Genomic DNA, 27,933 nt, shown 5'->3' on the forward strand with positions numbered 1-27,933 from the left:
GTTGTTTGTTTGTTTTTTCACAACTCCACTTGAATGTTTCAATTATTTCTATAGAACAAGACCAATCTTTTTTGTTCCACCTCTGGTTTTGCCTAGAAATACTGACCAAAATGGGCTCCAAAATAAGGACCAAAATTATAGTGACCGAAATACTGTGTGTGAACCCAGCCTTAGGGTACTATTACACGGAACGATAATCGGCCGAATTGGCCCGATTCCGCCGATTATCGTTCTGTGTAATAAAAACAACGATCAGCTGATGATCATTGTCATCAGCTGATCGTTGCTATAGGTTCTGACCTATAACTGTCGGGCGCCGACTGCGCACCGGTATGTGTACTAGCGGTGCGTGGCCGGCGACTGATCATATACATTACCTATCCATGCTGCAGGGCTCCTCTTCCTCTGTGCTTCTCCCCAGGTCCCACGTGCTCCAGCTTCAGAGTGGCCTGTCTCAGCTGACAGGCTGCTCAGCCAATCACTGGCCGGGACCGCTGCGGCCAGTGATTGGCTGAGCGGCCTGTCAGCTGAAACAGACCACTCTGAAGCTGGAGTGCGCGGACCCGGGGAGAAGCACGGAGGAAGAGGAGCCCTGCAACCTGGAAAGGTAATGTATAACGTTTAAACAAGGGCTGCACGGACATCAGTAATAATGTCCCTGCAGCCCTTGTTAAACGATTATCGGGCCGTGTAAAAGGCCCAGTAAATGAGCGCAAAACCATCACTTTTAATCGGCCTCTAAAATGGCTACTATTGATCCAGACAACAACTCCTGGGGTGGCGTTGTTACCCACCCCTGGTCGGATGGACATCGTTCCCGCAGGTTTAGATAGCCCAAGTATACGCTGGTGTTTTGGTGCAAAAGATTAGACCAATGAGTCCAATGACTTAACCTGAATAATGTCCGTTCTGAGTGCAATACACAAAAAATAGGCTTTGCTTCTACAACAGCAGGTGCAGGCAGGAGAACGAAGAGGTGTTAATCTGTGAACCAGAAGAGAATGGAGTAGTGGAGCGTCTTGATGGCCCTGTTAAATGTAGCAGTGTACTCTGCCGGGATAGCAAAGCTGAGAGTAGAAGGAAGAAGAGAAGATACTCGTACTCACGGTTACTGACCGCCTAATGCCCTACAGTGTTTAGGGTGCCTGTCCTGTGAGGTAGTACGAGGCCCCAGGTGCCAGCGCTGGGTTAAGCAGACACCCGAAACTTTCAAGGATAGCCATGCGTTACGCAGTGGAATATGTAGGCTAACTGCAGATTTGATCCACTGGGGTCAGTGCCTTACTGTATCCAGGTCACTGCCCTGTACTGTGCGGCTAGTATCCCTGGGTGGACAAGATGATCCTCAGAGGACGTCCTTTTCCTCCTGAGCGGGTCTAGCACTGCATGCTAGTAGAGGCTGCTCTTCTTCAGAAAATAAGTTTAGTCTCTTGGTCCTTGGCAAGGGTCCTGGCCGGAGCCAGGCCCTGGCTTCACTGCAGCAGAAACTCTGTCTTGTTGTCTTGCCCTCCCTTGGAACTGACTAGGACTGAACTCCTCCCACCAGGAACTAAACTTCCTTTTCTAGTTGTGAACTACACCTTCTAGTGATTGGTGGGGCTTGTGTGTAAGAGAGAAGGGATAGGATAGGTCAAAAAAGAAGGGAACACAACCTGCACCTGTGACTGGACATAAGAATAACATATGTCAAAAAACAGTTAACCCAATCAAATACAAGTAGATGCTGTCCGGCTCCAAATCATAAAATCATTTCTTTATTGTAGCATGTTAAAATCTGTACATGAAAATATCATGAACGCCAACGCGTTTCGGAAAGAGCTTCCTTAATCATGGCATAAAATACAATGAAAAACACTTCTATTTATACAGACATTTCAAAAAGGGGGAGGGAACAAGAAACGAAACAGGAAAGGGCAATGCTCTATGCCGAACACCTGTGAGAGCATGGACGTGGAGTGGCACACATAAAACCAGAGATTGATTAATTACATGGACAGAAAAAACGCATAATGAACTAAGGACTAAAAATGCAGCATGTGAATGCATTCCAAAGGTTTATAGTAAGGAACTGTGCTGGATATAATTTAACACCAAAATAAAGTAAACACATTATGAAGAAAAGTATATTACATATGATAGAGAACGTTCCAACTAGAAACCATCATGGAATATTTAATAAATAAAAACGAAATTTCATATTAAGGCCAAGTGGTGAACGAGTCTAAACCCAATACTTTCTTCAGCTGTGCACAGAATAGGTCGTAGCAAAATACAGTAGTGACACCTAGTGGGGAAAAAACAGAATACACTCAGACCATATCCCACCATGTGGACTCGAGAGAAAACTTTACACATGTGCATAATAAACATTGGAGTCCACTCCTAAATATGTTCTTATACAGCTGTGTTTTTAATTTGTGATTGCATTGGTTTTATATATTTTCTGGATGTGCGTTCTTGCATTTGTTTTGGGCTTATAGACAATAGCAGCTCCTGTGGAATGACCTCTTCAAAGGTCACAGTGTAAAAAAATCTTAAGTCTTCCCATACTTATCAGCTACTGTATGTCCTGCAGGAAATGCTGTTTTATTTTCAGTCTGACACAGTGCTCTCTGCTGACCTCTCTGGCCGAGACAGGAACTGTGTCTCGGTTTTCTATAAATCCCCTTAGAAAACCTCTCCTGCTCTGGACAGTTCCTGTCTCAGCCAGAGATGTCAGCAGAGAGCACTGTGTCAGACTGAAAATAAAACAGCATTTCCTGCAGGACATACAGTAGCTGATAAGTATGGGAAGACTTAAGATTTTTTTTAATAGAAGTAAATTACAAATCTATACAATATTCTGATGGCAGTTGATTTTAAAGAAAAATATTTTCGCTGGAAAACCCCTTTAAAGGGGTTATCCAGTACTACAAAAACATGGCCACGTTTCCCCCTACTCTTGTCTCCAGATTGGGTGGGGTTTCAAACTCAGTTCCATTGAAGTAAATGGAGCTTAATTGCAAACCACACCTGAATTGGAGACAAGAGAGGGGGAAAAGTGGCCATGTTTTTGTAGCGCTGGATAACCCCTTTAAGAAGTCAGTGTGTCAGTACATCCAGGTGTGGGCATCTACCACTCCTCGCCATGGGGACAAGTGCTTTGTTAGTACGCCACCATCTTGCCCACCTAAACCCCATCTAACAACCCCTGGTTACTGCAATGAGAAGAAATAACTGAGCAGTATCACCGAGTGGCTGTCAGAACTATGACTGTGGGCGTGTTTAAACGTATTGGGGAGCCAACGGAGACTGTGAGCCGTGATTTCCCTTGAACACCAATCTTAATAGTAGTAACACCCAATCAGCGTCCAAATCACATTGATATCTACTAGAAATACAAACGACGGGACTAACTAGTTGGAACTCCTATAAACATCTTTGTATTCAACTGCGCATGCGCACGGACATTTTTTTCTCCTGCGGACTACCGTTCCCGAAGTTCCTTGCGGCAGAGCGCTGCGGGCGGATGTGTCAGAGCAGACATGGCGGCGCGCATAGCATGGCTCGGACGGAGGATTACTCCGCAGAGGGTGACCGGTCACCGGAGCCTGTGTGCAGGAGGTGAGCTGAGGGGACGGCGATGATGGTGGTGTATACTCCTGGTAGTGGTGCCAGGCTCGGGTATGTGCCATCATGATGGGGTAGCGCAGGTTTAGTCTGTCCTGTGCACATGATATGGTGTCATATAGGTCTGTGCTGTCATACTTTACAGCAGTCTTCCCTAACTGCTGTTGCAAAACTACAACTCCCAGCATGCCCAGACAGCCCTCGGCTGGGAGTTGTAGTTTTGCCCCAGCTGAACCCCCACAAGTTGAAGGAAACTGCTGTAGGGCTTGTTGTGTGATGCATCTGCAGCCGCCAGTGATGGACATCCTATATTCACCCACCTTTCTGTGTTTCACCAGCTCCTAGCTCTTCCTCCACGCCTGCCTGCTTTACAGACCCAGAGGTGCAGGGCATCCTGAAGAAGATGACCGGTCTGAACCTGGGGAAAGTGTTCCAGCCCATCAAACAGGAATCCAAGCCGCCCACCTACAAGCTGATGACCCAGCAGCAGTATGAAGAGGTACAGTATGGCGGCACTATGGCCCACACATGCTGGAAGGGACGGCTGTCACCCCTCATATACTGGCAGAGCATCTGTGTGTGCTCAAAGAGTGGGGGGCAGGTTACTGCTGCAAATGTCTTATCTACCCCAAGATCACCTGACAGGGTGGAATCAATAAGACACCATACATACTAGTTGACCGGTTCAGTCTATATGGAGGCATTTGAATGAGGTCTCCTGTGTGGCTGCAGGTTGGCATGCAAATGAGACCACAACTACCACCTGCCATGGCCGATGGCTGTATAATATTGCCCCCAATGCAACAGTTTCACCAGCAAGACCATGCTGGCAATTGGTCACCATGTGTGGGGAGTGCTGGGCAATATGGGAGAAAAATAAAATCTCCATTAAGATTATGCATGATTCTTAATTAACCCCTTAAAGACAGACCCAATTTATATTTTTGCACTTTCGTTTTCCTTGTGCTTAAAGTGATACTCCGTTCCGGGGTTATTTTTTACCAAAGGGAGGGGGTGGTTATAAATGGCGCAGGTGACTTACCTCCCCGATTCCAGCGCCGGGTCCCAGACCGCGACACCCTGTACCCCCGTTCCGCAGCCGCTTCCTGGTTTGAGCTGCGGCATAAGACGTGACGTCTCGGGGCAGCTGAGCCATTCAGCGGCCGTAGCGGAGTCCCGCCTCTGGATTTGATGCAACCAAAAATGCACAATTTTGCACTTTGGAATTTTTTTGCGCTTACGCCATTTCCCATGCGAGGTCAGGAATTAAATTAATAGTTTGGGCACTTACACACTCGGCGATACCAAACATGCTTGTTTGTTTATTTTTATTTATAAAATGAGAAAGGGGGGGTATTCAAACTTTCATTAGGGGAGGGGATTTTTTTTTATTAATAACATTATTTTTTTCTACACACGTGCTAGAAGCCCCCCTGAGGGACTTCTAGCATAACTACACTGATCTCTCGTTGAGATCTATGCATAACTAGTTATACTGCATACGGTAGATCAATGAGATCAGTGTTCTGTTGCTCTCGGCTTCTGCAGCGCAGACTCTAGCCAGGTGAAGATGCGGGGATCACTCCTCAGTGATCGCATCACAAGGGGACGAACCCCCCCACACACACACACTAGACTACCGGGGACCAGAGAAACAGCTTTTTAAATGCAGCTGTCAACTTTGACAGCTGCATTTAAAAAGCTAATTAGTGGGCACGGCGTTCGGAACGGTCCCGGGCTGCAGATAGCGCCCAGGATTGCGGCGGTTCAGAGTGGGGTCGCCCTGTGTTGTTAAGGAGTAATCCTTCTCTGTAGGTAATCATCCTCTGTGCTACGTCTTTTCCCCTGTAGATAATACACCTATATAGGCATCCTGCCCTTGTGACTGGAGGCAGGATGCCACCTGCGGCCACTAGAGTAACTAGCAGGCCAGGGATTCAATGGCTCCTCGCTCTGTCAGTGCACTTTACTTTACTATAAAGGCCTCTTACACTTTACTGCCCAGCTAGCAAATTTACAGTTGATAGATAAAGTGAATGGCACTTGAGGGCAGAGGGCTGAATAGTATGACATATGGGCTATCCTTATCAGACCATTTTGCCCAGATAACCCCTTTTAGTACAGTGCAATCAGCTAGGATCCATATGTGCAGCCTTTTTTTATCCATTGCAAAAAAAACAACAGACTGGCAGCCTCCATTGTAGTAGTAGGCATGTAATGTAGTGACTGCAGCTATGATGAGGTCTTTGGGACCTTATTATGAGATAAAGTCTGCATTTATCCCAGGACTGGCACGTGATACTGGTATGTACTGTATGAAGATCTGTATTCCTGAGATAACACAGTGTAATGTTTCCCCACAGTCCCTCCAGAAAGCAGTGGTGGCCGCTCAGCAGCACCTGGAGATGCCCCCTATGCCCGGTGAAAGAGAAACAATAAATGAGACACTGGCTGTGGATGAGATCCTGGATGGCACAGATACCGCTAAATTTGTGTTCACCGACATAACATACAGCACCCCACACCGAGTGAGTATACTCTTTAGCTGAAGTGGTGAACACTATGTCAGCCACTTGTAGTACTGAACGTTGTATTTTCTGTTATTTCTAGGAAAGGTTTATTGTAGTCAGGGAGCCAAATGGTGTCCTAAGGAAAGCCACATGGGACGAGAGAGACCGAATGATCCAAGTATATTTCCCACGTCAAGGTCGCAAAATGGTCCCACCACCGGTTTTCAAAGCGGAAAACATGAAGGTAAAGATGTCTGGATGTCAGTTCATGGATCTCCCCGGGTGTTACAGGTAGCCAGTAACTTTTCTTTCTTTTGTCTCTGTAGCGGTTGTTTCAGGAAGACCGACACGAGGAGCTCCTGAACCGCTGCTTGGTCCAGTTTGAGTCTGATGCTGCGGACTACATCAGGGTAGGGTCTCGGGTCAATAGCCTTTGGGTAATGCTGTCTCCACCATCTTACTGACGTCTTCTTTCTGCAATGCAGATCAGAAACCAAACTTTCGAGGACCTTGACAGACAAGGAAAGTATGACTTGCTGCGATCCACTCGACACTTTGGGGGTATGGTGTGGCACCTGTGTTCTCAGAAGAAGATCGATGGGCTGCTTGTAGACATGCTGCAGAGAGACTTGTAAGTGTCTATGGGAGTTATTACACAGTGCAAATGCCGCACAGACATTTCTTAAAGCGAATATACCATTTTTTTTTTTTTACATTACCCAGCCAGCGCGGGGGTCCCATTGGCATGGTCTTCTTTTTTTCAAAACCCCCAGTTCCCACGCTCAGTGCCATTTTGTTCTTACGCACTGGCCTGGCTTTATACACTGGAGGTGCGCCCAGTGCAACGATATCACCTCCCCTTGGTGACACGGTCCTGTTGATTCCAGTAGATCCCTGTGTCGGCTGGATAATGTAAAAAAAAAAATGCCTTCTGTAATGGTACATTCACTTTAAAACCCTTCTTAGATGAATGGGGCAGAAAACATATCCGGCCCTCATCATCTCCAGCCTGAACTACTGTGACATGTGACCTCCCATCGAACAGTCTTGCTCTTCTCCAATCCACCCTTAACCCTGTTGCTCAGCTAGTCCATCTTGCTGCTTCTCTGACTCTCCCATCACTGGCTAATCATTGCGAACCTGAACATCAGCGCTGTTCGATCATCTCTACTGGGTACAGGTGGTGGCCACAAGGGTCTGTTCTGGGTCCTATTCTTTTTAATATGTTGGTAAGTAAGATAGGAGAAGGTTTAATAGGTAAGGATAGTGACACAGGAGAAGGTTTGGTAGGTAAGGATAGTGACACAGGAGAAGGTTTGGTAGGTAAGGATAGTGACATAGGAGATGGTTTGGTAGGTAAGGATAGTGACATAGGAGAAGGTTTGGTAGGTAAGTAAGGTTAGTGACATAGGAGAAGGTTTGGTAGGTAAGTAAGGTTAGTGACATAGGAGAAGGTTTGGTAGGTAAGTAAGGTTAGTGACATAGGAGAAGGTTTGGTAGGTAAGTAAGGTTAGTGACATAGGAGAAGGTTTGGTAGGTAAGGATAGTGACATAGGAGATGGTTTGGTAGGTAAGGATAGTGACATAGGAGAAGGTTTGGTAGGTAAGGATAGTGACATAGGAGAAGGTTTGGTAGGTAAGGATAGTGATATAGGAGAAGGTTTGGTAGGTAAAGATAGTGACATAGGAGACGGTTTGGTAGGTAAGGTTAGTGACATAGGAGAAGGTTTGGTAGGTAAGTAAGGTTAGTGACATAGGAGAAGGTTTGGTAGGTAAGGTTTGTCTGTTTGCTGATAACACAAAAGTGTGCAATAGGGTTGATATTTCTGGAAGTTTCATTAATAAACTTTTTGCTTTATTAGGTAAGTGACCCAAGAATTCCCCTCTCCATCCCACACAAACTCTGGATCTTACTGCTGGACACATCAGACTCACCGAGAGAAGCAACCCTAAGGGTACAAACACACACCGTATACGCAGCAGATCCGCAGCAGATTTGATGCTGTGTTCAGTTATTTAGATCTAATCTGCTGCGTATCGCAGCAGTAAATACGCTGCGTATACAGTGTGTTTGTACCCTTAAACAAATCTCTTCATAAAGACGTACAACCTACTATAACTCTGCTATAGCCATCATGAGACGGGTGTACTCCAAAAAGATGTACATCAGAGATCTGAAAGGGGTTATACAAGATTAGAAAATGATAGTGCTGTCACTGGAAGAAAACACCTATCCCTGTCCTTAGGTTGTTTGTGGTATTTCAGCTTACTTACTGTAGGCAGTGCCTGTCACTGTGGCCGCTCCGGATCAGTAGTGAAATAGACTCTGCACCTGGAAGTTTGGGTATTCGTAGGATCAGAATTGGTCATTGGTCATATGCGCCTTTGTTTCTGGGTTTAGAGTTGATTTCCCCGATGATCCAGCAGCAGCTGTAGCGACAGGTACTCTTTAATAGGAAATAAAAGACAAAAAAAAAAAAAAAAAAAAAGAGAACCTTAAAACTTAGATTTTTGTTATTTATTTTTCAGATTAGAAGATGCAGTAAGCTTGGTGCGCCTGTATCACATGGTGCATCCAGACACAGCGTGTGCCAAGGAGTCCCAGGGGGCTGATGGCAGAGACCTTATTAAGGTATTCCATAGTACTTGCTTACCTCTCTACTGTACTCAGTCATACAGTACGTCTACAGTAGTCACTGACTACCTAAATAGGCCACATGAATGGTGCTGCAGAGGCATATGGCTTACAAACCTGGGATCCCTGCACATACTCAAAGAAACCAGAGTCATGTTCACCTTATTTACAGAGTGCATTGCAGCCGAGGACTGACAAAGATAATGGGGGTTGTAATCATTTATTTTTCTTTTATATTTAACTGTGCCCTTAAAGGGGTACCCCGGGGAGTAAAGATTTAAATATATATATATATATATATATAAAAATAATTATATATATTTTTTTTTTTTTGCTTTAATAAAGTTATATTACTCTGCCACCACCAACATTCATGCAGGGAAACGCAGGGCTGTCTAAGCCGGACAGTTTTCGGTTTTCTGCTCCGATCTAGCGCTGCCGAACAGCACTATTAATGCAGGACAGTGTCCCTTCCCCCTGTGTACTGTAAATCTTTTATTAGAAGTCCGTCACTATTGGGCTGTGTTGTCACAATGTCTTTTGATAATAATGGATGTTATTAATGATCAAGGTCATCATTATCAAAAGGAGGAGGGTTTTCACGTAAAAAAGACATTGTGGGAACATAGCCTTGCTATGTTCAGCAGCCTCTCCACAGCAATCAGTGATTGCTTGGGGACCCTGCTCTGTATCAGTTTCTACTCTGGATCGGAGCTTAGACAGCCCTGCAGTTCCCAACATGATTGTTGGTGGCACCAGTGGGGGCCATGTCACCCTTTACGACTGTCAGTCAACAGAGATTGATGTATACACAAAAACCCTATACATTTATTTCAATATGTCAGTAAAGAAGAAATGTGAAATGGCTGCAGTCACATGGTGTGTTTACACAGAGAGATTATTCTGACAGATTTTTGAAGCTAAAGCCAGGAATGGATGTGAAAAGAGGAGAAATCTCAGTCTTTATGACCTGTTCTGTTTATAGTCTGTTCCTGGCATTGGCTTCAAAAATCTGTCAGATAAATCTGTGTAAACGCACCATTAGTCACATGCTCCGTTCCATTAAGTATCATTTTGTAATTTTACATTGTATTTTTTCAGCTTTTTGTAAAAATGGAGTCTCAGAAGCCAGGTTATCTGGAACTAGCTCTACAAGTCTATCCAGAGTCGGCAGCTGCATCCTCCTGACATCACAGCTGAAACACTTCTATGTATCTTGTCCTGTATCTGTATATTAATAATATTCATGTCATTTGTTTCTACATAAATATCTATAAAAACACAAAGTTCTAAGAGATCATTATTACATTCACAGTAAGAAGATGTTTGAATGCATGTTGCAGAAATGATAATGTGCAGTATACCCTGCTACATAACATACAAGAAGGTTGTATGATTGTGGTAGAAAAAGAAATCTGCAGAGCAATAATCTAGATGTATGTTGTTTTTTTTACTGCATAAAATCCAAAAGTACAGTATATGCCATAAATGTCTGACAGGGATTTATATCTATGGGTAGAATAGGTGTCAGAGAATAAATGGTGAAGCATCTGTGCATAGCTTTCCTACTAACCTCTATGGGAAACAGCAAGCAAGGTTGCTTCACCAAGCAGATTGGGGGCTTCCTGCACTCCATGAAGGTGGGGCCTTTATCAATTACAAATTTGTAAATTTGTGCATATGCCACAAATACTATTTTAAAGGCAGCACAATAATTAAAGGGTAAAATTCTCAGCAGCCTGCATACACAAAATAAAAACTTTTTCTAAAGATTTTTTTTTTAAATGAGGTTCTTAGTACACTCTGATCAAATTGTTTGCTATCTCACCACGTTAAAGTGACCTTAAAGAGATGGTTCCTAACACTGGCGCCTCTCGGACTAGAAGTCTACAAAACTGGGCATAAAGGATCCAACTACACTGTTTAAGGGCAGCTTCACACACAATGGTTCGCAGCGGAAATCTCACTATGAGGTTTGCAGTGAGATTCTTAACGATCCAAGGTCCTGTCAGTTCCTATGTGAATACAGATCTTTCAGACCGCTGCAAGTATGTAAATCACCCGCCATCTTAACCCACACCCCGCCTGCACATACATTACCCGTTCTTGCACTCGCTTGCTGCACAGGCTCCTGGCTTCCTGCTCTGCTGCAGCCACTGATCGTGACGGAATGTGCAACAAGATTTCCACTGTGATCCGTTAGGTACTCCAATACCTCTGTTCACACTGTGCAGGTTGCACTCTGCTGTGGCTAACACAGACAAAAGCAGAAAAATGCTGTAGCAACCTGTGTCAGAAGTCAATGTATATACTCCTCACATTCATTCCTGCCTGAACTACAAGTCACCAGGACAATCTCCAGCAGCTTCTCCCTGCACCCCACCCCCAGCCTAGACTAATAGATCTCTCCCAACACCTAATTTGTCAACACTGGTGGGGAGCAGGGAGAAGCCACCGGGGACCACTCAGTCACCTGTGGTTCAGGCAGAAATTACGGTGATTACAGGTTGCCTTTAAAGGGTATTGTGATCATGAACATAGGAGATGTGCCAGACATTATCAATAAATTGGGGGGGGGTCTATTTCTAGAGAGAACATTGAATGGTATGAAAACATGGTTTCCATGATTCCCCTGTGCCATAGACTCCATTCTATGCACAGCTGGATTCCGCTGTACACCCAAAGAATGAACAGGATTATCCGCCTGGATTCCGTAGTGTGCACATACCCTAAGAGGATTGTCAGGGAGCGTAGCATTTCTCTAACAGTGGTGCATCTACCACCTAATGCAAACCAAGGCCTAGGTTGCCTGCAAGTATAAATACCTTACTCGGTGTATCTAATATCACAGCATCTTCCACTTATATAGTAATAATCAGGAGACACACATTAGCAATAACCTTTATTCCGTTAATGCACAAAAATCAAAGGTTTATATTTTGACAAAACAGCAGAGAGAAGAGTTAGTGATACGGAAATGTACAAGGAAGGGCCTGCTCCTACATCGATGGACCATGTCTAAACACTGGATCTGGGCAATAATTACTCCAAGTGCAGTTTGGCCAAAAAAAAAAAAAATGTAAAGAGCCATTTTGGTCACTTAAATTAAAATCCCAATGAAAAGAGTTTAGTCAGAGAGCTCATCATCCAGGTTTATGTCTGTTGTGTCAATGTCATCTAATTCCATGTTGTCCAGATCATCTTCTAAGTCCAGGAAAGCCTAGGGGGAAAAAAGTGAACATTTATATTGTTAAAATGACCGGACCTGGTTCTGAAGTTTGCTGCCATATAAACAGTGAAGACCAGCACTTACCTTCTCTTCTGTGCTTTTGGAAGCAGGCATTACTGGCTCCGGGACAGGGACAGGTGATTTTGGTGCAGGCAATGAGGGTGCAGGGGCTGCTGGTGGAGGGGTGACTTCTCTTTCTTTCTCATCTTCCTACAGTAAGTAGGATAGAAACAGCTCAGTATCTGACAGTGATGTCTAGCTGTGCAGCCAGTTCGGATCAATGATCAAAGATGGGTGACATTCAACAACATCATTTTGTCACTCAGCTTTTTGAGAGCTGAATGGCAAATTTGCTCCCTTGGATAGATACATAATTATTGGCCCAGATTTACTAAAACTCTATGGGGGAGATTTATCATGGCTGCTCCTGGTGAATACCTAAAAGTAATCACGACTGCTCTGCTCAAAAATCTGCTTAGATTTTGCACCAGTTTCTGCAATTGGGGGGGTTATTAGACCAGTGTCTACGCCAAAATGCATAATAGATGTGAAGAAATGTCCTGTGTGCCATTTTTGTCACCAGAATTTTGACGTTAGTCTATCTGTGCCATTTTTTTAAAGGGCGTGTATGGTTAACATTTACCAAGCTTGACAGGTTACTACACAGTGTGGAAATATTGGGGACAACTCACCGCTATGGGGGCTTCTTCAGAGTATTCAAATCCCTTGGCTTCTTCCAAGACATTTCTCTCTTCATTTGGCTGCACAAATAGAAGAGAATTTTTTGCATTTACAGCATTAACCTCAATGTAAAAAATAAGTAAGCTAAGTAACCAGCTTAATAGAAAAGACAAGCAGTGACCAGATACTCACAGTGACGTGGCGATACTGACTGCCTGGACGGAGCATACTGCCCTTCTGCTTCAAATACTGCTCTCCCACAAAGGCTTCCTTCAATCCAGGGAACAAGTTCTCATACTCGGTGGGGTCAGCCAAGGAATCGGCAGCCTTTTGGTTAATTTTAGAAAGATTCTCCTTCCACAGCTTCACCACCCTAGAAAGGCAGGATAAGGTTAAAACCATTAAGCGCCAATTTTTATACTAGCCCCTCAAACAGTGAAAAGAGATCCTGTCTACAAACCATAAGACTAAGTTCTAATCAATATCCCATGAAATACCTGTAAGCACAATTACCTGGAAACCTGGCTAGGGAGATATGTTCGTGCCAAGAAGGCTGCCTCAGGTAGACGACCCGTAGAGATCAGAAGCTCCAGGCAAGTGTCCATTCTGAAAATGGAAGTGACAATTGTAACAACATAAATAAGTGGAAATCAATCTCTTTCAGACAAGACATCATGTTCACAGGAAAGTTCTAATAAGCTAGATAAGGGATGGGGAACCTTTCACCCCCCAGCTGTGGTAAAACTACAACTAAAAAAACAACAGTTTTACCACAGCTGGAGGGCTGAAGGTTCCCCATCCCTGCTTTAGAAGGACTAAACTTTACTACTTACTTCCCCAATAAAAAGTAGCTCAAGAAAGCCACATTGTTCTTCCCATCTCTCTCCGCCCCTTCAGCCAGCTTGTTCACCATAGAGGCATTTCCGGAAGATGTGGCCAATAGTAGAAGACCTCCATAGTCCTGAGCATTGTGCAGACACTCCTGGGCCAGGCCAAACTGGCATTTGCTGATGGCCAGTTCGGCCAATTGCTTCCACTTCTGTTCAGACTAGAAGATAAATGGTAGAAATTATTATTAACATTGCATACACTGCACAAATAATCTGTGCTGTTCTCTTCCTGGAAGCTGGATGACTGTATATGAGCAGCAGTGTAATATGGAGATATCCTGTGTAATATAGAGGAGGAGGAGAAGCCATAAGTAGTGTAGCAGTAACCTCTGTCCTCAATGTAGTGTTCTCTGTCTGGGCGAAGATTGTGTGTTTTTCATCAATGTGCTATGGCTGCAGCAGTCTGTGTGTGTATGTGTGTGCGCACTATTGCTGCAGCAGTCTGTGTGTGTACGCACGCTATGGCTGCAGACGGCCGTGCTTATGTGTGTCACCCCAGGATCATGTAAGACATTAGGAAGCTGCTGCTGAGACAGATCTACTTTACACCAGTTTCATAAGTAACTCCCCAGGTGACTGAATTGCCAATGTCTGAAGTAGCTGGAGTCGAACTCAGGAATTGGAATCGGTCCCTGATAAAATTCAGGAGTCGGGGCTGCAGCTTACCAACTCCCCAGCCCTGGCAGCCACAGTCTCTTACCACCAATAACTGGCAGTGAACAATCACTGAATGTTATAATATATAATTAATATAATCATTTATAATTTATAAATTGTTATAATATATAAATGATATAATTATCTGCAGGACATCCCTGTTGCAATACCACAAACTGTGGGCAGGTAAGGAGCTGCCAGGTCAATATGAGCTTTCATTGACTATGCATAGGCTTATTGAAGTTCATAATCAGAATGCATATGAAACCACACACCCCATTGCAAGAAGGTCAGGTACTGGCTCCCTCTATAAGTGATGAGAGATAGGTACCTACTAACAGTGGCTGCCACTTTACAGGTGTTAGTGTTGCAAAACTCAGATTATCTTGAGAAATCCTTTTTCGTAAACGACATAAAGGATAAGACTGTGGTATGGCTGTGATGGAGGTGCAAGGAAATCTAAATGTGAGAAACAAAGCTGTATATTTATAGGGGCAGACACTTTACCTCTGCTTCTACTGCTAGCTGATAAGCAATCTTGAGTTCTCCTAACTGCAATGCCAGCTCAAAGCGATGCTCAGGATCTGTAGACACAGCCAACGCTTGTTGTTTGAAGCCCTGCAGCACAATAAGAGGAGAAATACAACTTTACACTCCATTCATATGAAATGCGGCCTAAGGACATTTCAAGGAGAAAATTGTGACTGTCCGCACAGTTTCCATGTCAAAAATAATACAGTTTATGCCCATGTGAACATACCCTAACAAACAATGGAGAACACAAGATTAGAAATGTAGGTCTTTACCTGCTTCTCCAGAAAGTGGGCAACACGTGTCCTCTGCTCTTTAGGGATGGTTGGAATAACCTTGTCCGCCATGCTGAAATCTCTTCTCATCACAGCGGTCTGATACTCGAGGACAGACACAAGCAGAGAGTAGCTGACAATGTTCAGTTCTTTGTCCCCGAGGTACAGGCGATTATCTTTAGGTATGTACCCCAGCAAGTACATTGTTCTAAATTTGGAAAAATACAGTAGTAGGCAGTCAGCAGTTATCTGAAGGAGAACTGCTTGATCTGAATAATCCAAAGTAGCCATCTGATCAACTAAATATGACATGGAATCTATCTATTCTCAACTTAAACTTATTAATCTAGCTGGTAATAATGATGTATCTAAGACTAACTAATGAAAAATAAGAAATTTAACCCCTTAAGGACGGGGCCCATTTTCGTTTTTGCGTTTTCGGTTTTTCCTCCTTGTGTTTAAAAGGCCATAGCACTTGCATTTTTCCACCAAGAAACCCATATGAGCCCTTATTTTTTGCGTCACTAATTGTACTTTGCAATGACAGGCTGAATTTTTGCATTAAGTACACTACGAAACCAGAAAAAAATTCAAAGTGTGGTGAAATTGAAAAAAAAAAACGCATTTCTTTTATTTGGGGGAAGTGTGTTTTTACGCCATTCGCCCTGGGGTAAAACTGACTTGTTATGCATGTTCCTCAAGTCGTTACGATTAAAACGATATATAACATGTATAACATATTGTATCTGATGGCCTATAAAAAATTCAAACCATTGTTAAATATACGTTCCTTAAAATCGCTCCATTCCCAGGCTTATAACGCTTTTATCCTTTGGTCTATGGGGCTGTGTCAGCTGTCATTTTTTGCGCCATGATGTGATCTTTCTATCGGTACCTTGATTGCGCATATACAACTTTTTGATCGCTTTTTATTAAATTTTTTCTGGATTTGATGCGACCAAAAATGCGCAATTTTGCACTTTGGGATTTTTTTGCGCTGACGCCGTTTACCGTGCGAGATCAGGAATGTGATTAATTAATAGTTTGGGCGATTACGCACGCGGCGATACCAAACATGTTTATTTATTTATTTGTTTACTTTTATTTAAAACCTGGGAAAAGGGGGGTGATTCAGACTTTTATTGGGGGAGGGGGCTTTTTACTATAAACAACACTTTTTTTTTTTTTTACACATATACTAGAAGCCCCCCTAGGGGACTTCTAGTATATACACTTGGATCTCTCATTGAAATCTCTGCAGCATAGATATGCTGCAGAGATCAATGAGATAGGCACTCGTTTACTTCCGGCTGCTGCAGCCGGAAGTAAACGAGTGCCGAGCCGGGGACGGCGCCATCTTGGATGAGCCCCCGGCCGGCATTAGTAACGGAGATCGCTCCGGAGCGATCTCCCCCACTAGACACCAGGGAAAGGTTGCCTCCGGTAATCGGAGGCAGCTGTCAACTTTGACAGCTGCCTCCGATTAGCTAATTAGCGGGCACGGCAATCAGACTGTGCCCGCTAATAGCGGCGGTCCCGGGCTACACGAGGCACCCGGGACCGCGGCGCCCGGGACCCGGTATGTCATATGTCCTTAAGAGGTTAAGAATATATCTGATTGGTAAGTACCAGCTTCTTATCCTCACAACACAATGACAAATAAATGGTAGAGCTGTGCAATTATATAAATGATCACTTACCTGTCCAAATGTGCAATGGTAACAATCTCTCCACCTACATAATAGTTGAGTCTGTTCACTGTGCTGGTGTAGATGAAACAGTCTCCAACCCAAAGACCAGTTTTTACAATCTCCTGAATTTCTCCAAGCACCTGAGAGGAAAATTGAATGATGGTAAAATTATTTAAGAATATACAATTGTTTTCAGTAGCCGGAATGAAAGTCAAAGATTCTCAAAGTCAGAATTCCTAATCAGCTCCCAATTCTCCCTGATATGGTGCTTGTCTATAGGACTGATAGAAAGGTGAACAATACTATATAACTGAGTAGCAGTCCCAAAAAAGTAACGTTATCAAGATTTTTGGTCTATGTCTCATTTATGTTGAGTTAAAAAAATATATACATATACTCAAATTACCTCAAAAGCATCTTCTATGCCATCTTCAGAAACTCCTTCATGTGTCTCCTGAGCAGTGGCTACTTTCTCAGAGAGGTATTTTAGGATAAAGAAAGATTCCTCTGTAGCAATGCACACCAGCTCTCCAGAGTCAGACCAGAAAATCTGCCAAACAGTAAGAAAGTGTAAAAGAGAAAGTACGTGATGCACGTTCCAACTAAACTAAATGAAAGAAAAAAAAATAATTTAAAAAAACTCACATGTTTGGGCTGAATTTCTATCCTCCGGATAAGCTCTGTGTTCTCCCAGTCATAAAAGGCCAAACCGTTAACGGACCGAACACCAAGCAGAAATCCTCCATAGATACCTGAGAATAAAATGTCATCATTTACACTATATACACTCTCTACAATGTCTCATACACATATGACAGGCATACAACATATGTCCATAAAGTATATAAGATTCCAGACAACCAACCTTCTGCACCAAAGTCTGGCTTGAAGCTTTTCTTTTCCTTAAAGTTTTTAAAAATCTTCACTACGCTGCTGCTCTCGCGGATGGCATACCTACAGGAAAGACAGGATGCAGGATTAGGAAGTGAATTGCATGAAGTACAATGTAATTAAAGTGTGACTGTTGTTTCGCAAAACTTTTGTCATGTCATAGAGATATGGCAAAAGTTTTGATCAGTCCAGGTCTGAGCATTTAGACCCGTACCAATCAGGAGATGCAGTGCGTCCTCTCCCGGCTGTGTCACATGATCAGTCGGGCTTATAATAGAGCCCGACTGATTATGCTGACACACAGCAGGGAGAGGACGCACTGCAGCGCAGTATTCTCCCGCTTGGTACAGGTCAGAGCACTCAGACAAGGACCAATCAAAACTTTTGACATGTCTCTATGACATGACACATCTCTATGAAACCACAGTGACACTTTAATACTGAAATTAGAGTACTAAAAATTTAAATAAAGAACTAAGACTTACTCAGAAGAGTCATGAGCCCACACAAACTCTTGTGCAGATCCAAAGCTCTTGTTTCTCAGGGCCATGGCAGTGTAAATGATGTATTCTCCATCTCCGCACACAACCACAAACCTGGAAATGAAACATGAATTAGAACAATAATAATAATAACAACTATAATTATAAAATAGCTATGTGCTGACGTTACTTGGCACTCAAAACAACAGGCATTGTTTTTAATGAAAAATTGCATTGAACTCTGTAAACAACGGACTTTGTTTTAATTGAAAATAACGGCTGTTCTTTTTACAAAAGGTACGGTATGTGAACATAGCCATAGTTTTCCCTCTCATTGCATGCTATACATCCATAGTCTTTCCTCTAACTGTAGTCTGTACAGCCATAGCCTTCTTTTTCAATGTACTTTTAGCAGCTATAACCTTCGCACCCTCCACATTCATAACCTTCCCAGCTGTTGTACACTCTATGGCCACAGCTGTTCCTCCCACTGTACACTTAACCACAGTCATCTCTCTCATTGTAATTTTTCCACCCACTGTACTATCCTCAGCCATAATTTTACCTCCCAGTTTACCCTGTCTACATAGCTAGACCGAGATTTACTCATTTTTGCTAAATATACAGCCATAGTCTTCTCTCTCACTGAACCCTCTACAGCTATAGTCTTACTATCCATTGTACACTCCACCACAAAAGTCTTACCTCCCATTAGGGTTGTGCTGGATAGTCTGGGGATAAATTTCACAGCTGCCCATGTCCTTTACAGCTAGTGGAAGCCTCTCTCCATCTTTAATCTCTGTTTCCCCCATGGCTTTTAGGTTAGCCTGCTGCACTTCAGAGTGCTTGGCCCAGATGATTTTTCCATTTGCATCCATGGACATTGCTGGTTCTTCACGGCCCAACTACAGGTATAAGGAGAGGCTATATAAGGTCCATTTCCAGTTTTAGATTGGCATGATTGTTATAGGTCAGATTTATCAAGATTGTACATGTGAAATCTGACACATCTTCAGTGTCTAGTCTAACTTTAGATTAAATATTAGTAGGCTTAAAATTCATTTGCACTGCATCCATAAAGCCTTTTTTTCTGGGCCACTCTTTATAGGCGCAAACTTTTTGCAATAGCAAATCTTTCTGATGGGTAATAATAAATTTTAAAAAATCTGCACAAGCAATAGACCTTACCTTGACAATGATGCTGCCCTCATCATATCCAAGAGCCACGTTATTGGAGCCACGAAGACCAGAAACACACCAGACTCGCTCCATGCCATAGTTCAAGGTACTCTCCAGACGGTAGGTGCTGGAATGCCAGATTCTGACAGTACCTATGGGATTGTCAAGGTTTTATACAACATGTCAAAACTGCCCTATGAACTGCATTAGCAGTAGCCATGACATTCTCTCTTATTTAGCCATTAGTTAGTCTTCACAGGCCAGGGATACTGAGTGACAACCACTAACAGTCACCAGTACAGTGGCCCAGGGATTGCTACTCATCTTTCCACAGACATCTGTAAAATTTAGAGCTGTATAAGAGCCCAGTTCATGTTACTCATAGAATAGAAAAAAAATAACTCAGAAACAGTATTTGAAGAATTCATACAAGCAGATAAATGGGTTTATATTCTAAACTCTCTTTACATGCTAAAGAACATGCCTACCATCTTCTGAGCCAGTGATGATAATGGGAAGCTCAGGGTGGAAGCTGACACAGGAGACGTTCTGAGCATGACCCTCCAGAGTCTGAACGCAGGTTTTGTTCTAAATAGGAAGAATATGATAACACATCTTTAAAGAGACTAAACAAGAGACATATAGATAACATGCCACTCACTAGTATGCTAACTAACCTGGTAGTCCCAAATCTTGACAAGTCTGTCATCAGCTCCAGAGATCAGATAGGGTTTGTCACCTCCGCTGTAATAGTCGATGCAGTTAACCCCTTTCTCATGCCCCTCCAGTGTGAAGTTGGGGGAGGAGGAGCCAAGTTGCCAAACCTGAAAAGCAGACATTAGCAAATTAATAACCCACATCGAGAAATCCATAAGCATGTGTATCATCCAGAAGTGGTACTAGGTATACCCTACCTTAATGGTGCGATCTAAAGAGGCACTTGCAAACTGGTTGTTGTCCTTGGGGTTAATGACGATCTGCATGACGTAATGTGTGTGACCCTCAAACACCTGAGAACAGGACCACTTCTTCTCCCAGTCCCATAACTTAATCAGCATGTCGTCTAAAGTAAAGAGATAACAATGTGAATCATTTTTCCTTGCATTTCCTATATCAGGATCTCATGGTAATGCAGAGTATGGCTCATATATGGCTCATTTTATTCTTCATGGCTCATATATGGCTCATTTTATTCTTCACTAGGTGACTATTTGTGGCCTGAGAACAGTTTTATCCTTGTGCAAAAAACATGGAGGAATGTGTAGAGTCCCCAAGCAATACTGTTTCCTATTTTGTATGTAGGCTTATAAGGATGACTGGTGTCCATATATACTTCTTGTCCCCCACTATGCAAATCTACACAGTAGCCTCAGACTGTACATGTTACTTGCATATATTTTTTTAGCCAACCATCTGACAACTAGAGTTTCTCACTTCACATTGACTAAGAAGTTTCACATGTCATGAAAGACCAGGAAACTTTTAGGCAGATAAAAGTTAAAGGGGTTCTCCAGCACTGCAAAAACATGGCCACTTTCCCCACTCTCTTGTCTCCAGGTCAGGTGTGGTTTGCATTTAAGCTCCATTTACTTCAATGGAACTGAGTTTCAAACCCCACCCAATCTGGAGACAAGAGCAGGGCAAAAGTTTTTGTAACCCCTTTAAAGGGGATCTGCCACAATGGAAACTTATGCCCTACCCACTAAATCAGAGATAAGCTGGAGGCCAATGGGATCTCAAGAACTGGACTCCTGAAGCTCCTGTTTGATCGGAGCAGCAATGTGCATACTTATTCACCACTCTATTCAGTGTCTATGAGAGAACTAAAGATAGCTGAGCACTGTACTCCAATGACAATGGGTGAAGCAGCGATAAAGTAAGGGCACTGCCATTCTGTTCAGTAGGAATAGAAGATGGACCCAAATCATCACACACTTCTCTGACTCCAGCCATTCTTCTCACACATCTTAACCAATCCGGCACAAGCTCTCTTCCCCCTCTATCCGTATACCATGTTGATAAAGGTGATCCTACCAAAACATCCTCTAATGGTGGTATACATTTATGACACAGCAATTCATCAACTAATCATGTTTCCTGTGAACTGGTACCTTAGATGTATGACTGACAAGGACCCTTGCAAGCTTTATTGCATAATAAACAAAGCTTGAGTACATTAGACAAGTCTTACCACTACTGGTGAGTATGAAAGGCTGAGTGGGGTGCACGGCAATGCATCGGATGTAATCGGAGTGCGCCTCGAACATGTGGACTCTCTCCAATGTATTGTAGTTGAATACTCTTATCTGCATGTCATCCTTAGGAGAGAATACAGGTCCATGAGATCATATTAACATATACAATAGGCTAAAATGAGCTATGTGTTTATACTTCACATGGTAAAATAACTTGAACATCTGAATTTATAGGTGTTTTCTGAGCTTTAAAGGGGGTATTCTGGCACTTCAAATTTTTTAATATAATTCTCTCCTTTTATACAACATTAAGAATGGTATTTGTTACCCCACCAAACTCCCTTGATGTCCTACTGTGGTGTCTTCACATTACCCCCTGATAGATCCCACTGCCACTTTTAAAGTGCAGGAGTACCCCTTTAAAAATGTAAAATTAAGGTGGTAGTCCAGACCCTAAACACTGTCTATGCATTGTGTATGGATACACCAGCGTGTTGTACTTGGATATCTCTGGTGCTCCCATAAACAATGCATGGAGCGCATGCTGATCCACTGCTACATGCAGCAAGGAGATTCAGGGCCCTATTCTAGAGATCCACAGGATAGTGGCTAAGCGTATAATTGCGGGGGTCTGACCTCTGGGACTTACAGGGACTGGAATACCCAGCAGTGGCTGTACATTTACAGTAACCTCTCAACTAGGGCTGGGCGGTATACCGCGAAAATACCGATACCGTCCATGGCGTCGGTAAACCGACCTCAACTTTGCCAGGGCGGTATTTGCGGTATTTCTCCTCCGCCCCCTCAGCTCCCCAGTGTCACCGCCCCCAACCTGCCTGGGATTCCATCCAGGACGCATATTTACTATTGGGGCAGTTGACCTCCCATCCCCTGCCCTGCAGCAGTCTAACAGTTGGCAGCAGCCCATCGCCCCCCATCTCCTCTCACCCCGAACAGTGGCTGACCCGCTCCTCATACCTGGCAGACACGCGGCATTCCCGGCCGCCACTCACTCCGGAAGAGCCGACCCGCTCTTCATAACCAGCACTGAGTTCACACGCGGCCCTCCTGGCCGCACGCACCCGCAGGTTCCCGGTCTCTGGAGAAGGAAGTTGCAGGGACCGGGGGATCGTGTGATGGATGGCGTCACTGTGGGTGGTGAAGCTGTATAGCGGGATCGGGGGTCTGCACTGCGCCCCCACATCCCGCTATACAGCCCCAGCGCAGCGACGCCATCCATCACACGATCCCCCGGTCCCTGCAACCTCCTTCTCCAGAGACCGGGAACCTGCGGGTGTGTGCGGCCAGGAGGGCCGCGTGTGAACTCAGTGCTGGTTATGAAGAGCGGGTCGGCGACTGTCAGAAATGCTGCGTGTGTGCCGGGTATGAGGAGCAGGTCAGCGACTGTTCGGGAGGGGGAGGGGGGGGGGTGGAGAGGAGGTGGCAGCCGTGAGGGCCAAGTGTGTGCCAGTGCTGTATCTTCTCCCTAGTGACAAGGGAGAATATACAGTTTATATCACCCCCAGCTTCTGCCCCCCCCCCCCCTTCTGCCTAGATCACCCTCCCCTTCTGCCTAGATCACCCCAGCTTCTGCCCCCCCTTCTGCCTAGATCTCCCCCAGCTTCTGCCCCCCCTTCTGCCTAGATCACCCCAGCTTCTGCCCCCCCTTCTGCCTACATCTCCCCCAGCTTCTGCCCCCCCTTCTGCCTAGATCTCCCCCAGCTTCTGCCCCCCCTTCTGCCTAGATCACCCCAGCTTCTGCCCCCCCTTCTGCCTAGATCACCCCAGCTTCTGCCCCCCCTTCTGCCTAGATCTCCCCCAGCTTCTGCCCCCCCTTCTGCCCAGATCACCCCCAGCTTCTGCCCCCCTTTCTGCCCAGATCACCCCCAGCTTCTGCCCCCCCCTTTCTGCCCAGATCACCCCCAGCTTCTGCCCCCCCCCTTTCTGCCCAGATCACCCCCAGCTTACCCCCAGCTTCTGCCCCCCCTTCTGCCCAGATCACCCCCAGCTTCTGTCCCCCCTTCTGCCCAGATCACCCCCAGCTTCTGTCCCCCCTTCTGCCCAGATCACCCCCAGCTGCTGCCACTCTGCCCCAGTTCTAATTGCAGTCCCCCTTGCCCCCGCTTCAGCTGCCCCCTCTTCTATTTGATGTGCTGCCAGAGGTTGGGGGGCTCATACAAAATTCATGGGGGCCCATGTATTTTTTTTTTTTTTTTTGCTATGGGGTGTCATGAATCCTAGCTATGCCCCTGCTCCACCCCCAGCTGTCTTTTGTGATCCTCTAAGGGTGTATTTACACAGAGATTTATCTGACAGATTTTGGAAGCCAAAGCCAGGAATGGATTTAAAAAGAGGAGAAATCTCAGGCTTTGCTTTATGACCTGATCCTTGTTTATAGTCTGTTCCTGGCTTTGGCTTCAAAGATCTGTCCGTTAAATTTGCCTGTGTAAACGCACCATTAGACACATGAATGCTCAGCTTAGCTAAGTGTGCATGTGTTTTTAATGTAGAACCTGCATAGCTGTATACCTGTGTATACACGTCTTGTATTGTGGACATACATATATAATACTGCCACTACAGGACGTGTATATACGGGTATACAGCTATGTACGCACTACAGGACATGCATACACAGGTATACAGCTATGTAGTACATAGCGCTATACCTGTATATACACGTCCTGTACTTTGTACATTGCTGTATACCCGTAAATACATGTCCTATTGTAGCTGTATACCTGTATATACATGTCCAGGTTCTCTGAGACCCCCTAATTATAATAACAAATAATGACAATAGACTAAATGGCTCATCCTTGTGTTGCTGCTCAGTGAGTTACTTTTTTTTTACTCTATTAAAACAAAATATCCCCAGGTTGGCACGGTTAAGTGGGTGTGGCTTGCAGAAGGGTGTGGCTTACCTAAGGGGCGTGTCATAATTATCGTTCAGTTATCGTTACCGCGGCTACATGTACGATTAACCGCGATAATGATTTAGGTCAATATCGCCCAGCCCTACTCTCAACTAAGATAAATGAGATGTAGAGATCCCCATGTTTCAGTTATTACATTATCAGATCTATACTTACTGCTCCGGTGACTACCCAGTTTTTCCTTGCCACAAACTTTGCCGCTCTGACTGGCAAATCACAAACTTCAAAGGTTTTCACCAGGGTCTAGAAGAACAATAACAGGTTTTAATGGAGAAGTAAATATGGAGAGTTCCCAGTCTTCATATATTCCACGTAATTTGGTATTACCTGTGTTTCATGATTCCATACACACACGCTGCCATTGTACAGACTGGCCAGCATCCATGGCTCTGTAGGGTGCAGGTCAACACTCTTCACTCGGTCAGACCGAGCGGTCAGCTTCCTCTTGATGTCAAGTCGCAGAGGCTGCAAATAATGGACATGTGAGTCAATGACAACTAAAACTTCACTTAACCCCTTAAAAGGGTTTTCCACTCAAACATAACTTTCCATGTGTTGCTGCCCATGGTGAAACTAACAATTCCTTCCACACTTATCTATTCAGTCTCCTTCCCCCAGTTCTGAGCTGCTGCTTTCTGCTGAATGAGCTTCTCTCCCTCTTCTGTCTGAGACTACTGATGTAAACAAGTCCCTGGCAGACTGTATCTGCAACTTTGTAGCTTCTTTGTAAATGTTGGGAGTGTTGATCTGATGTCAACTTGCTGATTAACTCACTGTGATTAATCCTCCCAGCATTACAAAGCAGCTACAAAGTTGCAGACACAGCCTACCAGGGACAAGTTCACATCAGCTGTCTCAGAAGAGAGGGGGAGGAGGAGATGGAAAGAAAAGCTCACACACAGATTTTTGTGTCTTCAGTAGAAAGCAGCAGGTCAGAACAGGGAGAAGGAAAGGGAGAATTAAATAAATTATTAGTCTCACAATGGGCAGAAACATATCAAAAGTTATATTTGACCGGAATACACATGGGTTACTTCCAATCAGACAGTGACAAGTACAGCTCCTGTCACTGACTCCCTTAAATGCCACAATGGCTATAGATTACAGCGTTTAAAAGGTTAATGGCAGCCGCTGCCTGTCAATGTGTGCTGCTCCTGATACATTAAAGGGGTAGTGCGGCGCTATACAATTATTCACAAAATAACACACATTACAAAGTTATACAACTTTGTAATGTATGTTATGTATGTGAATGGCCCCCTTCCCCGCCTTTCCCCCCACCCACGCTAGACCCGAAAGTGTATTGCATTATACTCACCTGATTTGTGTCGACCCCAGTCCGCCATCTTGTGACAATGACGTCGTCTTCGGGAGGCCGGCCGAACCGCTCCATCCATCCCTCATGCTGGCCCCCCTCTGCCGCGTCATCAGCAGCTCAGCCGCGATTGGCTGAGCATAACTGTGCGCAATCAATCGCGGCTGAGCACAGTTATGACGCGGCAGAGGGGGCCGGCATGAGGGACGGATGGAGCGGTTCGGCCGTCCTCCCGAAGACGACGTCATTGTCACAAGATGCCGGACTTGGGTCGACACGAATCAGGTGAGTATTATGCATCACACTTCCAGGTCTAGCGTGGGTGGGGGGAAAGGCGGGGAAGGGGGCCATTCACATACATAACATACATTACAAAGTTGTATCCAGCCAATTTTAAAATCTGTCAGCCAGCAGGGTGGAATTTTATTAGGAGTACAAATTTACCTTTCCCCGTGCCCGCGGTGAGCCGCAGGACCAGCCCTGGGATCCCCGAGGCCGACTTCTTACGACCCAGCTGATGGAATGGCTGCTCAACCAGTCAATAACTGGGACGGGACACCACTCTAGTCACTGATTGGCTGAGCGGCCAGTCAATCAGCTGGGACAGGTCTCCCCCCAAGTTGTGACATCATCACAACTCGGGGGAAAATGCCTTCTGGTGGGGCTCCCAAGGCCGGTCTTGTCCCTCACCGCAAGCACGGGGAGAGGTAAGTTTGTACTCCTGATCAAATTCCTCCCTGCCAGATTTTAAAATCGCTGGCTGGACTTCTCCATTAATGTGCACAGGGCTGAACACACTGAAGTAGTCTCACACGCATTAAAACCCCTCCACGCCAGGATCACGTAAATGCAACTGCATGGGGCCTCAGCAGTTCCAATGTATATACACATACTGTTGGTGTGAAGGGGTTAATGGACATTATTGTGAGCAGCGACAACACTGTGCATTACTTTTATTATGTGACAAGACCGTGCTGTGTATAGCGCTGTGTGGCAGGGCTTCATCAGAGCAGACACAAACATTGGTGGCAGCACAGGGGCCCGTATCCCTCTTTACTGAGGCCACTCGATGGAAGTTGAGTAACACAGAAAAAAAAAGTATACATTTTAAAAAAGTTACATTCAAAGGTAATATAAATTTATTAAAGCAATGTATTGGCATTAGAGTCCCCCTTTAAACAATGCATCTCATTATTCTCCGAAATGATCGGACACCCAATGATCATACAGTATAATAGCCATATATTAGCATTACTGCAGGGTTCCCCGCCCTGTTGGAACAACTCCCAGTATGAATGGACAGTGACAGGGCCAGGGATGCTGGGAGTTGTAGTTCTGCAGCAGCTGGACAGCCATGGACAGGGAAATACTGCAGTACTGCATTGATCCATCCCTTCTGCTTTTCCTCAGGAGTATAGGAGAGCTGGATGATAAGCTCCATCCCAGGTGTCTGCCAGCTCACTGCTATCACATACAGCTGCTCACAATGATCTCCAATGGAGTTCTGGACAGATCTATGGTCAGTCCTAGAAGGAACAGGCGGCCATGACAGCACAAGGGGGACCTGATCATCAGGAAGAACATCCATTATACAGTGTTAGAATTACAGTAGTGGAACTGCAAGTCCCAGCATGCCTGGCCGACAATGTACACAACACTCCCCTGACGTGTCCATTGGTATGGGGTAGGGGTATCACGTGGTGTCACCTATGGCCGCCTCATCCCCCACAGACACTGGTTACACACAGCTGAGACTCCTCGGTCTGTATTACATCGTCCCCGTCACCACTCACCATTTCTCCGGTTCCCCCTGGTCTCTCTCCCTCTGACTGACGTGGAGCTTCCGGGACGAGGGCAGACCTCGCGAGATTCCAAGCACTTACACTTCCGGCCGCTGAGCACAGTCCAGGTGACGTTACGCAACCATCTTGTGAATGGCAATGTGAGCAGATTCAATGACGTGGCGGCGGCGACACGTCCGGGCAGCCATGTTGTGGTTGGCATAGTGCTGTCATGGTTTCTCTTAGACCTGAAATTTGTCATTGACTGATATTTATGTAACAATTCATAATCATATCAGATTTACTGTAAAGATGTATGGGACTAATAAGTAGCTTAGAGGGGCAGATACTATGCAATGGGTGAAATGCATAGGCCAACTTCACACCTTGCAGCCCTTGTCATCAAGGTGGCCTTGGCTTCAAAAACTGCGTAAAAACCTGTATGT

General features: G+C 44.8%; 2 protein-coding genes across 3 annotated transcripts; one reads left to right on the plus strand and one right to left on the minus strand.

Moving 5' to 3' along the window:
* Positions 1–3,478: 3,478 nt before the first annotated feature.
* MRPS22 (mitochondrial ribosomal protein S22) lies at positions 3,479–10,040 on the plus strand. 2 transcript variants are annotated; one of them, XM_069973926.1, is made up of 8 exons: positions 3,479–3,603; positions 3,948–4,108; positions 5,973–6,137; positions 6,220–6,363; positions 6,446–6,529; positions 6,605–6,750; positions 8,649–8,751; positions 9,856–10,040. In XM_069973926.1, the coding sequence occupies exons 1-8, from the start codon at positions 3,525–3,527 to the stop codon at positions 9,940–9,942; spliced, it is 969 nt and encodes a 322-aa protein (XP_069830027.1). In that variant the 5' UTR covers positions 3,479–3,524; the 3' UTR covers positions 9,943–10,040. The 2 variants fall into 2 exon arrangements, with proteins under 2 accessions (XP_069830027.1, XP_069830028.1); XM_069973927.1 differs by having other exon boundaries at positions 3,590–3,663.
* Positions 10,041–11,643: 1,603 nt separating this feature from the next.
* COPB2 (COPI coat complex subunit beta 2) lies at positions 11,644–27,603 on the minus strand. Its single transcript, XM_069975568.1, has 22 exons — positions 27,500–27,603; positions 24,719–24,856; positions 24,548–24,634; positions 21,452–21,578; positions 20,175–20,323; positions 19,938–20,084; positions 19,749–19,848; positions 19,270–19,412; positions 18,787–18,986; positions 18,085–18,195; positions 17,574–17,662; positions 17,354–17,460; positions 17,115–17,258; positions 16,718–16,848; positions 15,018–15,225; positions 14,719–14,829; positions 13,498–13,712; positions 13,178–13,270; positions 12,857–13,037; positions 12,676–12,744; positions 12,068–12,193; positions 11,644–11,974 (listed from the first exon to the last, which is right to left on the minus strand). Exons 1-22 carry the CDS (start codon positions 27,500–27,502, stop codon positions 11,882–11,884), a joined length of 2,772 nt encoding a protein of 923 aa, XP_069831669.1. The 5' UTR covers positions 27,503–27,603; the 3' UTR covers positions 11,644–11,881.
* Between the last annotated feature and the right edge of the window lie 330 nt (positions 27,604–27,933).

The sequence above is a fragment of the Dendropsophus ebraccatus genome, chromosome 6, assembly GCF_027789765.1.
Source record: "Dendropsophus ebraccatus isolate aDenEbr1 chromosome 6, aDenEbr1.pat, whole genome shotgun sequence".
NCBI lineage: Eukaryota > Metazoa > Chordata > Amphibia > Anura > Hylidae > Dendropsophus > Dendropsophus ebraccatus.